The sequence below is a fragment of the Chinchilla lanigera genome, unplaced genomic scaffold (assembly GCF_000276665.1).
Source record: "Chinchilla lanigera isolate Chin_1 unplaced genomic scaffold, ChiLan1.0 scaffold00058, whole genome shotgun sequence".
Lineage (NCBI taxonomy): Eukaryota > Metazoa > Chordata > Mammalia > Rodentia > Chinchillidae > Chinchilla > Chinchilla lanigera.
Window position 1 is genome coordinate 534207 of NW_004955459.1, and position 13320 is coordinate 547526.

A 13320-nucleotide genomic window follows, 5' to 3' on the forward strand; every position below is an offset into this window, starting at 1 on the left:
CTAGAGGCGAAGGAGTGAAGAGGAATACAGCCTCAGGAGCTGGCCAGGTGTGGGGCACAACTGACACTGTTCCTCTCTGCCCTGGCCCCTAGGGCAGAGAGGAAACTGCCCCCTTCTTCACCATTCCCAGAGTTTTTTGCTGGAGTTACCCAATGTAAGTTTTGTTTTTCTAGGGCCTCAGCACCCTGCCTGCTGAATGGGCATAGTCTATCCCAGGAAAACTGCAGCCACAAAAGCCAGGAGAGAAGCCTGAGGCTGCTTCCTTCTGTGTCCCACCCGGACAAACAGCCCCTACCCCGTATCTATACCCCACTGCCTCCATTGTACCTGACATAGCCAAGGTTCCTGGGGCTGGATACCACACCAGCTTCTTCCCTCAAACGCCTGGCAATCTCCTAACTTGTGAGAAGCTACAGTACCTCCCAATCAAACCAAATTATCTCTGGACATGGAAAAAGTCATGAAAAACAGAATATGCAACACAAGTCAATCTTTATTGAAAACTGCAGTATTAATACATAACAATTCGTTACAATAAACGTGCCTTTAAGAATTTTAAATCTGAGCTCATCTACTCATCAGATTGCATAAAAAATTAAAAGTGTGAATTGACACCTAATTGAACTGGCTCAGGATGGGTGGTCCACTCCTTTATATGACATGGAAGTTCAACGCAGAGGTGAGGGGTGCCTTTAACACTGGAAGACAACGCTGACTTAAGCTTAAAAAAGTACCAAGAGAACAGTGTAAAAAACAGTATTTAAAAATCACTAAAAAACAAACAAACAAAAAAGGAACCGTTTCCTATCCAGTCACAGCCCACAAGGCCACTGGAGCATGGCTCCATCTGGCCCCACTCCTGCTACTGCCCACCAGCCTACATCAGGGCCCAAGGCCCCGCCAGGGAGCTGCCTGCCAGCTAATCTGGAACAGCCCACCCTCCTGAAGTGCACTGCAGCTCTCTGGATAGATTCCACTCCTCCATCTCGGCATTCTGAATGAACTGTTAGTCCTGTGGACTAAAGCCAGGTTATCTCACAGGGTCTCCATTCTTCAAATGAACTGAGAGTTGGGAAGAGAGACAAACCCTTAAAACATGCAAGACCACACCCTCCCCACCTCAGTACAGCACCTGCAGTGCACTCAGAAGTCTGCCCACCTTCGGGAAGCTCAGGTGGAGCAGTAAGCAGCTGAGAGAAGCACATACACCAGACCTGGGAGATGTGCAAAACAGGAGCGCTAAGCTGTGCCCTCCCTAAGCAACCACACTCCTACCAGACTCCCTCAGAAAGCACCAGTGAGAAGGACCAGTGGCTGCCCCACCTGCTGCTGCACCCACAGGGGGCCCTGTGCTGCCAGGCAGTGCCAGGCCAACTATAATTGGAGCAGCCAACTGTCAGCTGCCAGATGAGAGAGAGTGGCCCAATTGGTCAGAGTAATACTGTATCTAAATGTTCAAAAAGAGACAGGTGAAGTCTGGACTTCCTTTTGCAAAGCAACCCGACATTTACTCAACTGGAATCAGGAAAGCCCACACAAGGACAATGCTGATGGACGTTAGTGCATTCCAAACTGCCCTAAGAAAGTATGTCCTCTCAATGACACATTTTTCAAGAACACATGCAACTTACTTCCTGGCCGCCTGTCACAGCAGGATGGCACCACCAGATGGAGCAAAGCACCAGGTGCCTGGACACTCAGCAGCCTGGTGCCCTGCTCAGGTCCCTGCCACCCGAAAATACATTTGCATAGCACTCAGGAAAGAGTTTCACAGAATAAGCAACTGGTAGGCCATAACCACACCAACAAGAACATTCTCAAAAGATGGTCCACAGCATATATAAAAGGTTCTGGAAGCACTTCCATGCCTGTTATCATGACTACTAGGCTCTGGCCCTGAGAGTGGCCTCGCTTCTAAGTCAGGGAACACACGAGCTGCTTTTCAATACTCACTCAGCCTCCAACTGGCTTCTAACTACATCTCCATGAGCTGAGAGCAGCAGCAGCTACACAGCTGAAGATGACAACTCTCAAGCCTCAGAGGAGAAGGTAGAGAATAAAAAATTGTTTAAATATCCATAATGATGCCCATGTCTACAAGAACTAGGTCTTCTGCTTCCTGTCTCAGTCTCTCAAAGAACAATTAATTCAACTTGAAGACCTCTCAAATCAGAAATGTCACACATATAAAAAGCAAAAGTCCTTGGAATGTTCCACAATATGCTTGGGATATCAAACTATGCAGCTTTGTAACAGATTACTGACCCAAGTACTATTTAATTAATTTTACTAGAATGGAATCCAACCTATGAGCGTTTTATTACTATTACTAAGTCTAGATTCTTATCTGGTAGGTATTATCTACCTTTCCTAGATTTGATACCTGACGCCCTAGTAAGTTTCAAAATTGGAAAGATTTCCACAAAACATATTGTACTATCAAGTAAGTATCTCATAGTCTCTCAATTCAACCTTACAAAAAGGGAAAAAAAATTATAGAGAAGAAAGTATTCATATAGCTGATACAAATGGGGATCAGGGGATGCAAAACTTCCTCCAACTCAGCACTTGTGAGAACACTCACCCTGTGTGTGCCAGTCTCATGCAGGCCTGGACACAGCCCACGTATCCTCTTAGAACTTCCTCCTGATTGTGAACGACACCACCCCTTACAGGTAGGCCATGGGTATGTTTCCACTTTTGTGAGGGGCTTTTTTATAAAGCATACACTAAAATCATTAATATGTTCTCCTGTGTATTATCACTCAACTGGGAAAAATGCCTTCTCCATCAGTCAGTTGAGTCCCTGGAACCCTTGGAACTACCAACATTGCAAATCATCCATTACACAGATGGAATTACCAACACAGACTTGCAGAAATGAACACAACTGTGTGTTCACATACACAGGGTAAATGATACAACACATGCACACATGTGTGTGCGCGCGCGAGCACGCATACACACACACACACACACACACACACACACACACGGGTTAAGTGCTCAGGAAGCGATTTAAAGTACTTATCAGTAAACATTCTATATTAATGGACACTAGGAATAAGGACTCTTGATTACAATGAGCCATGCAAAAATATTCCCAAATTTATAAAATGTGAAAAAAAGTAAGTTATGATGAGTACTTATTATAAAAAATAAAATTACCAAAGGCTCAGTGGTCAGGTATTCCACTTGCCAGCCAGGATGACTGCTAATGGAGCAACCTCCATCCCAGCGCCAGGGCCCCGACCAAGCTGCCAGAGACAGAAGCAGCACAGAATCCCCTCCCAACTGAAGACTAGCACTTCAACAACACTAGGGTGGGAAAAAAGGCACACCCATCCCCACCTGACAGACCCCTAAAAGGGAGCAAGTGTTTTTACCAGCCCTCTGACCTTCACTGAGAAGGGACAGCCATTCCTGCCAAAGTCAGGCTTATTAAGGAAAAAAAAAAAAAAAAACCTCTCAATTTCTTATGTACAATATTCAGATTTTAAACTCAAAATCTCTTCCATAACAGATGCCAGCAGGCAAATACTTTCCACTACTGCCAGGCCCTCTGTGCTGTCCCACATGCTGGCACCAAGTGCCCTCAGCTGCAAGAGGAGTGGGCAGAAGAGACTCACTCCCAGACACAACCCTTGGCCCCTCACCCAGCCACATCCTCGAGCCAGACAGGAGGTAATTAAGTCGTCAGCACAGATGGAGAGCCTCAGGACAAGCTACAGCTTTACATTCGCAGACCTAGTCATGACCTTGCCTCTCTGAATAAACATGAGGAATTTAAAATAGTTTTGTTCCCTTTTAAGCATTCATAAGTATACAGCACCTTCCATAACACACAGCTGAAATCTTTGCCCTTCTTTGTGAGAGAAACAGTAACGCCCAAGTGTTTTTAACTGACTCAAACATTTCTCGGGGAAAAAAAAATATGGAATGACTTTCTAAGCTAAAGGAAAAGATGATACCTCCTCCAAATGGGGCTGTTTCTCTTTTGCATACCTTCCATTCCAGGAAAATAATCTAGTTCTACACAAGATTTTTCTAATAAAGATATAAAAAACATCATTCTTCTTTGTAAGAGATGTGCAATGAAAATTTGGATGGCAGAGAAAATTGTTTTGTTGATACACAGACCTCCCTCGCCCCTGTGTCCTGGCCACATCGCTCTAATGTCTCATGATGATCTTTAAGCATGTCCCTGTTCCGGACCCGAAGGGATGTCCCCTAACCAGCTGCTCCCGAGCCACTGTAGCCTCCCTACTCTCTCCCTGTCCCTGCAGTTCCCTCTTGGTGCAGTCAGTATCGAAAAAACAGGACACTGAAAACTAAACATCCACATCCCTAGCTGGCTACCCACATCAACCCCAAAAGGTTGAACAATCATCTAAGGTAATTCAGATGCTCTATGAAGAAATTCACTTGAACACTTATTAATGTTAAGACTGCAAACATTACAACAGTGCATTAGTGATACAAGTTGTAAAATACATGTCCATTCCTTTGGGTTTTGCATATGATGGTTTTGCATCAGTCACTGCAGGTAGATTGAGCAAGCTTGGTTTTTGTGTTTGTTTTTAACATGCATTCAACTAGATATGATTCAGAATAGATTAATACTCCCTTCTTATCATTACAGTTAGCTAAAAAAATTGCCAGGCAGACCACAAAACAGGATTTGCTTTAAGACCAACCCACAGAGTTAGTTGGAGACTAACGGCGCTGGGACCTGCTGGGCCGGGACGGAGTCGTGTTTAGCTAAGTGTTGAGAGCATTAAGAAGAAAGTCCTGGTTGGAGGCACAAGGCCTGCAGCACCAGCTGTGGAACCTCAATGATGTGACTGCACAGCTCCATCCTCAAACCTGGGGGAGAACAGAGACACAGTCACACGGAGCGCTTCTGGAATGCCGCTCAGAAAATGCCACGGCGAGGTCCACATTTCCAGAGAGGACCACGGTGGGCAAGGCAGCTGATTCTAACCCTCCCCCCGACACACACAGACACTAGGGATTCCCTCTTTTCTGAAGGTAGGAGGAGGGGATACAAGTACATTCCAGTAAGGATCAAGGTGCACACTATAAGAAGTAAATACACCAGCCAGGTGTGGTAGCACACAAGACCCCATCTCTAAACAAACAGATACTCACAGTTTCATTCTACTTTGTGGAGTCCCAATAAAAACAAAAGTATAAAACACTACACTGCTCTGGGCTCAAGGGTGCATTTTTCTTGTTAGTGCTAATAGGTTTGCCATTCTCCTCAGGAAAACACTCTCACCGGGGCCCCATCAGCTTTCATGGCCACTTACGTCTGTCTGCAGGGTGATCACCACTGAGGGGGCACATAGCTGTAAGTGGGTGTTCCTGGGGCCCGGTATGTGGGCACAGTAACCGGGTGAGGGGCGACTGGAGTTGGAGAGTGAGCAGTCAACAGGGTACCTGGAAGAAAAAGCAGCACATGGCAGACAAGGCAGGCCTACACACAGCATAGCCAACATCTGCATGGCGCTCCACTGCCTCTATGAAGAGATGAGGCCTGACCTCTTTGTCCAGAGGGAGGCCCAAAGGAGGGGGATGGTTCAGACCCAAAGAAAGGGCAGAAGTCTGATTAGATTATCCCAAAGGGTGTAAACATGTTACACCAACCACAGTTGGCTCCTACTGATAATATACTTGTAAAAGGGTCTGTGCCTCCCTTTCATAGAATATGCACAGTAATTTTTATGAGTCAGATGATAAGCTATAAAAGTTTAAAAATGATACTGTTGTCCTTAAATAGGAAAGAAATTCTGATACATGCTACAACATAGCTGAAACTTAAGGGCACAATGCTTAAATAAAAAAGGAAAAAAAGCCAGTGACAAAAAAATACCATGATTTCACTAATGAGGTATTTAACAGTCATCAAATTCACTGAAGGAAAACACAGAATGGTCGTTACCAGAGGAAGGGGACAGTGGAAAAGGTGAGTTTGGCTTAATATGTAAACGAGTCTCAGACTTGCAAAAGTTAAAATATTGTGAATATCCTTGGCACTAGAGAACTGTATACTACACCAGGAGGACCGCCACAAGGTCGAGGCCAGCCTGGGCTACACAGTTGAGTTCAAGACCAGCCTAAACTGCATAATGAGATTCCGTCTCAAAAAAACCAAAACCACCACCACAAAAACTGTACACTAAAAAATGGTTAAGATGGGAAGGGCAAGGAAACATGTGAAGCAGGGTTCCAAACTACATGAGCTTCCAAGAAGTACACTACAAGAAATCTATTTTTGTTGTACACAGAGGCTCAGTGACTGAGTCCATTCAGGAAAAACACTGCCTCAGCACTGGGGTCAACTCTGGGGCCATTGCTTGCGCTCCTTCCCCGCACAGGCTAAAGGCACGCTTCTTTCTGCACAGTCTTCTCAACCTGCACAGACAGGTAGGGAAGCCAAGTGAAATGGAGAGTCTGAGCAGAAACACACAGTATCCTGGAATGCCTCTCTCTATCACAATTCCCTTATTTTGAAATAAAGCTCGGGAATAAAAGAATTATGGGCAACCAAGTGTAACTTCTGTGGGCCCCACCTGAAAGTGGCCACATTAGCCAAAGACCTGGACATAAGCCAGTCCCCAGACATCATAAGATCAAGTCCCCAGGGTGTCCCTATGTCCATGGACACATGCTGAACCTAGCTAGCCAAAGGTGTTACCTCCCCATGGTTTTTATTTTTTCTGACATACCGGAAGCCTGGGGAAGTATAGTAGATAAATACCAAAGTATCTCTATAGACACTTATTCTGTTAACACAAGGCCAGCTTTCCTAGATTTACGAAAACAGGCTCACTGCTGTAGTTTGATCGACAAAGACAGCTCAGGGTAAAGGAAGTTTGGAGAGGTTCAGCCCGCATTACGGACGAACAGTCCACAAGGGATTGGCTCCCAGATCAAAGTCTGGGTGCTGTTCAGTTACACTCTCCATGGGAGGTCATTTGGTTCATGGTTTGTTACTCTACACCCCACACTCCAGTGTCCTCTCAACTAAAAGGAAACAAAAAAGGAAAGGCAGGGAGGCAAAGTCAAAGATGATTTGCTGCTTCCTCCCTCTAAAATTACATGTAGCTGTAAAAACATTAGAGGCAAAGATCAATATTCATGATCTTCTGAATCAGCTGAAGCCTCCTCAGAAGAGACATACAGGAAGGGGCTGGGGATTTAGCTCAGCGGCAAAGTGCCTGCCTGGCAAGCGCAAGGTCGTGAGTTCGGTTCCCGGTACCAGAGAAAAACCAAAAAAAAAAAAAAAAAGAAGAGACATACAGGAACAGAGACTCACCTGCTGACATGGCCATGGTGGTCCCAGCAACCATGCCCATGGTGACGCCATTGCCTCGAGGGGGAGGGATAGGAGCAGGATACACGGTTGCAGGCATGCCGTTGGGCTGCACCACTGTGGTATGGTGGATGACGTGAGGGGGTGCTGCATACAGTGGCTGTGTGTAGTAGGTGCCCTGCTGTGGGGAAAAGAGAGGCAACTGCCACAGGGTGCCACAGCCATAGAGACCTGCCCCTTCCCACCCTGCCAGGTGTGCCCAAGCATACCTGTGCATACGGACTCTGCTGGGGGTAGGCACTTCGCACAGGGTACACGGCAGTCTGGTAGGGGTTGGGGGAAGAGGAGTATGGTGGCACAGCCCCACTGGTGGGGGAGCAGGATACTTTGTAAGGTGTGCCTGGAGTATAACCTGGAACAGAAGGCAACAGCCTGGGCTCAGCCTAGCCCATGCCAGGCACAGGGGAGGACAAATATGCAGGGAGGAGCCAGACACACAGCAGCTCGGGAACAGCATGGTCAAGACATGAGGCCAGGCAGCCCAGATCTTCACTGAGATCTGACTCTGCTCCTTAGCTCTGTGTGCAACTGCAGCAGGGGTGGGGTTTGGAGTGGAGGATAAAGTTCCACAGAGCACATGCTCACAAATACACAGCTGTCTGTCCCACTGGAATTTAAAGTGGTACAGCCTTAATTTTCACTAGTGGTCATTAAAAATGCTTATATCTTTTAACTTATAGAAATCTGTCTTAAAGAGATAAGCAAATATATACAAAGCCTTAACTGTAGGCATGCCCATCTCAGTGTTATTTGTTGTAAGAAAAACAAAAGGAGAAACTTATCAAACAGGAATTGGCTCAGTACCCTATGGTAAAAAGACTTCAGTGTAAAGGGAGCGGGTCAAACACACACACTTGCTTTTGTTCCCACCAAAAATGACACTGAAAGAACAAGAAGGCAGATTGAGAAATAAAAATAATAATAATAATAACTATCTACACAGACCAAGAATGGAAGCAAAGACAGTGCTTTAAACCCAAAAAACTGCAGTGGAAGATGACTTAGCTGACCACAGAAAGCTGTACTGTCAGCCAGCAGTAAGGAGAGTGGAGAAGCAGCCTGACATCAGAAAATACCTTCCCAGCAACCTGGGAACCACAGGCCACCAACCTGCTTCCAGAAGCTGCCAAAGGACTCCGGGGGGACAGTAGGGCCATGACTGTACTGAGTAAACATTAGGTGCCTGACTCCCCACAGCAACAGAAACAAAAGTCTGTTCCCAAGGAAGAAAGGAGAGGGCTTCTGGACTGCTACGATCATGGCAGCTTTACTTATCTACCTAAAGCTAGAAATGGCCCAAATGTCCACCAGCTAACCACAGGTAAACTGTGGCATGCATCTACACAACCAAAGGCCTCACAAAGCTTTGTGAACAAATCTCAAAATCATTCTATCACGTGGAAGAAAGCCAGAACAACACAGGCTATATGCATGACAGACAACTCAGGAAAGACCAATCAAATCTACAGTGACAGAAAACCCACTGCTGGTAGAGGAGGGGTGCATGGCTCTTTCAAAGAGCAGTCACCAGGATGTGGTGACACTGTACAGCAATATACAGTGGTCCAAACACACTGAGCTGCACACAGAAGAGTGACTTCCAGCATAGTGAAGTCTACACCTACACAGTGTTCTACAGTCTGTAAGGGCACCCATATCCCACATGGGGCCACATTGTGCAGCATTCAGGCTGCCTGTGTGTACCAGAAAGTACAGCATCCCCAGTCACAGACACACGCCCCACAACACCCAGCAACCTGACTCCCAGATATTACCCCTACAAAAATGACAACACAGCTCCACAATGAGACTCAGAGAACATGTTCACCAATCTAATTCCTAAGTGGGAAATAACCCAAATGTTCATCAGCAGGGGAAAGGTTACCCTGTGACACATCCACACAAAAAGCTGGAGCAGACAACACAGGCTGAGTGACCCTACTTACACACCTAACAATAAGGAAACCTACCTATGGTGACAAAAATCAGAAAGAGGAAAATAAAACTTTCTGGGATGATATAAGTGTTCTATATTTTGTTTTAGGCAGTGGTCCCATGAGAAGGAATGATACAAAAATGATTCATTTGTAAGGAACAATTCATCCAAACACACACTTAATATATAGGTGTTTTGTATATAAATTACCTTTCAGATTTAAAAAATAAAACAAGTATAAAAATTTTTAAGTTAAAAAATTTATTACTATTTGACTGTATTTAGCAAAGTACATTTTATTTTTTTTAAAGAGAGAATAAATGATTCCCAGGAGATTCACCTATACTAAATGGCCTCTTTAAAAAACCACCACAAAGAAATTTCATGTTCCTCCCAGGGACCAGGTGAGTCTTGTCTTGTTCTGCTGTAGGTGGACTTCAATTCCTAGAGGTCTCTGAGCCTCCATGTTATGCGTCCAGGTTCATGAAGACATCCCAGTTCCACTTCCTCACGCACACCCAGAATGCCCCTTCACACACAGCCTTCAGTCTGCACAACAGCTGGCCCACTGTTGGCCACGAGGAGGTACTAAGCCGATTTGTCTGCATCCAGTTTTGAGCCTTTCACCCAAATGAAGGGATTCCCAACCTCAACTGATCGTTAACTAAGAAAAGATCTTTCCAGGTCTCACTGTATTATTTTACAATTCATTACTGCTATATTAACTGGAAGTAAAAACACTACCAAAATTTGAATACCCCAAATTTCAATACTGCTACTTGTCTAAATAAGAGTCCAATTCTATTAGGAGTTTGAAAGCAAGTTCCAAGTTAAGAACACTAAAGGGTCCCTACCACCTTTTAGATTGTGAGTGTCCCCCCAGAGTCCAGGAGGTTTGGTCTCTGATATAGTGCTGTTAGGAGGTGACGAAAATTTTAGGAGGTGACAGCTTCAAGTTACTAGCATACGCCCTCCAAAGGCATGGTGAAACCCTGGATTTCTTCCCCTCCTCTTTTTCATCCCCTAACTTTGAGGGGACGCTCTACCACCCATGTCCTGATTGCTTCCTCACCAAAAGTAATGGGATCAACTGATTGCACACTAAAATTTTCAAAAGTATTAAGCCAAGATAAGCATTTTCTCTGAGCAAGTCTCAGGTATCTGTCATACTAATGGAACACTAATACTACCTCTTTTTCCAAGGCTGCCTATCTCCTAGTCTTTAAGGATAAAAAGGGAAAGGGATGGTTTCACAGATTTCACATGTTGAAATTCAAACTAAAACTTTATGCACACTTTATTGTATGCCAATTAAACAAGGCTGCAAAACATTTTTTTAAATTATAAAGAAAAAGGCAATACAGTAGCTATCCAGTCCTTGACATGCACTGACACTCCCAGGTGGTGGCCTAGAATAGCCACAGCTCCTGAGTGATTTGCTCAAAGAGAGGAGGAAAAAAAGTAGTATAGTGTAGGCATACTTTTCACTAGCTGTGGACATGAGAGCATCACACCAGCTGTCTGCCACCAGCACAGTGAAGTCTTGTCACAGAAAAGGTCAGGGAAAATCCAGTTCTCTTTACAACGTGTCTGACTTCAGAGGAAAGTTGCAAGAAAACAGACCACCAACTCAGCAGCATTTCTGCAGTCTCAGTGAGGAGTCAGCTGAGGGTGGGGCAATGCTGGTGCAGAAGAAAGGAGCTGTGGAGAAGAGGACAGGGAGAAGCCTCCTCCAAACCACTCCTTCTCTTCTCAGCACCAGAACAGCAGTGCAGCGCAGCGCAGCACAGCCAGACCCCAGCTCCTACTTCTGATAGGATGCTGCTGCTCAGTGTGATTCTCACTCCAAAGGTGAAGTCCAGTTTCCGCTCCATTATTTCCAAAGATCTTAACCAAGACACTGCCCCAGCAGTCACCAAACTCTCATCTCACCAAGATGTTACAATTTCTTAAGCACCACAATCAAATGATTTCTTCAGAATTAACTTCTGTGTGTATCATTTTGAGAAGAGATGCTACATTTAAAAACTGGGAACTCCATTCAGAATTGGCAGTGTTTGCCAGTTTTCATGTGGTTCCAAACAAGCAAACAAAGCAGCCTTTCTTTTTCAATTTAAACGCATTTGGAACATAGATGAAATAACTGGACATAATTGTTTTAAGAGGCATCCAGGGATTAGGCAGAAATTAAAAGGTGCACAATGAAAGAAATGGAGTACGCTCAGAGGGGGGGAGGGAGGGGGAGAGGGAGATAGAGAGGGAGAGGGGAAGAGGGACAGGGGAGAGGTGGCAGAGAGTGAGAGCAAGAGGAAGGAGGGAGGGAGAGTGAGAGAGGGAGAGGGACAGAGGGAGAGGGGGAAGGAAGAGGGAGAGGGAGGGAAACAGACAGACTTAAGGGGGAAGGGCTATGCTTCTCTTCAGAGGTGGATTTTGCCTTCCCCAAAATTGAAGAATGAATTCTAAGCAAAAAGGAGGTTAAGAGTAGGAAATATTTATTGAGGGAAAGATAACTTCTAAGAGAGACAGAAGGGGGCCCAAAAAGTGGGTTCCATAGAAATTATTTTGACAGCATCAAATAATTTGTTCTTAGGTGTGAAAATGACAAATGTCTTTTAAAGTTACTCCAGAAATCATGAAGACAGTGTCTGAAAGTTGCTTCAAAATAACAGAAGGGAAAGTGGTGAGCATCAGATGGGCTGGTGATGGGAAACAGTGTTATATGCCCACTTATGTGTATACAATTTAAAGTCACTCCTGCGGGGCATGATGGTGCACACCTGTAATCTCAGCACTTGGGAGGCTGGTGCAGGAAGACCACCATGAGTTTAAGGCCAGCCTGGTAAGTTTGAGGGTAGCCTTAACTCCACAGTGAGCCCCTACTCAAAAAACAACAACAACAAAATAATAAAATTGCTTCTAGCAAAAACTTTGTAAAGTCAAAAATTACCAAAGTAATGGTTCAGCAGGGTATTATAGATTAAGAGACAAGAGACAAAAAACCAAATACATGTAATGTTAAGTAGATCCTGATGCCAAATATTTCAAAAATTTTATATAACTGGGAAAATGTGAATATGTACTATTAAATGAAAATGGGGATTAGTATTTCTAAGCTTGGCATGCAGTACTAAATAAAATAGGAAATTTTTTTGTTTGTTTTTTGTCTTTTGCTTTTCTTCTGGTACCAGGAATCAAACTCATGACCTTGTGCTTGCCAGGTAGGTGCATTGCTGCTGAGCTAAATCCCCAGCCCCTTAAAATAGGAAATATTATCTCTAAATGTGACAATGTCATGCATTGTCCTTACTGTTATGTTTAGAAAGGGGCACTGCTTTTTTTTTAAATTTTAAACAGAAAATAACAAAAACAAACTAACACAAAAAATTATAAAAATGATACACAACTTCAAAACAAGATAGAAAATCTCCAATGGTTGTTATATTACTTATAGTTATCTTCAAAGTAGTTGCTTAGATTACAAGATACAGGCATGCAAGATTGACCAAACAATTAAACATTAACTGTTCCTTTCAATAAACCGATAGAAATTAGTACAATTATCTTATAGCTATGTTGTGTGTGTTTATACACATATGTATTTCCCTTCTTTCTTCTTTCCCTCATCCCAGTTGTTCTTTCCTGTTAAGCAGTTTCTTTCTCTTTCACAGTATCTATTGTACCTTTCAGTTTTATTTACTCTTTCAGGTTCTTACAATAGGGAGACAATATGGTGTTTACACACGCGGGTATGATTTATTTCACTTATTAGTCTCTACTTGCATCTACTTACCTATAAAAGCCTCCAGTTTATCTTTTTTTTTTTATAATTTTTTTTTTAATCTTAAAAATAAAAGGAGGAAAAACATTAACAGAGAGACAACATTTTACAAAATACCAAAAGAACAGTACACACAATATGGGGTTACAAACAAAGTGGTAGGGAATTAACAATGGTTGTTGTATTACATATTGATAACTTCAAAGTGGCTTCTCATGAAAACAGATA

At 43.9% G+C, this 13320-nt stretch overlaps 1 protein-coding gene across 1 annotated transcript in view; it reads right to left on the bottom strand.

The window, feature by feature from the left end:
• Nucleotides 1–475: 475 nt before the first annotated feature.
• Nucleotides 476–13320, bottom strand: part of Fam168b (family with sequence similarity 168, member B) — a gene marked incomplete at its 5' end in the record, with an annotated part of 32970 nt that continues 20125 nt past the window's right edge. Inside the window, 4 exon segments of the mRNA XM_013521056.1 lie at nucleotides 476–4866; nucleotides 5313–5442; nucleotides 7322–7499; nucleotides 7588–7730. Coding sequence (XP_013376510.1) covers nucleotides 5330–5442; nucleotides 7322–7499; nucleotides 7588–7730 — 434 coding nt within the window. The 3' untranslated portion in view covers nucleotides 476–4866; nucleotides 5313–5329.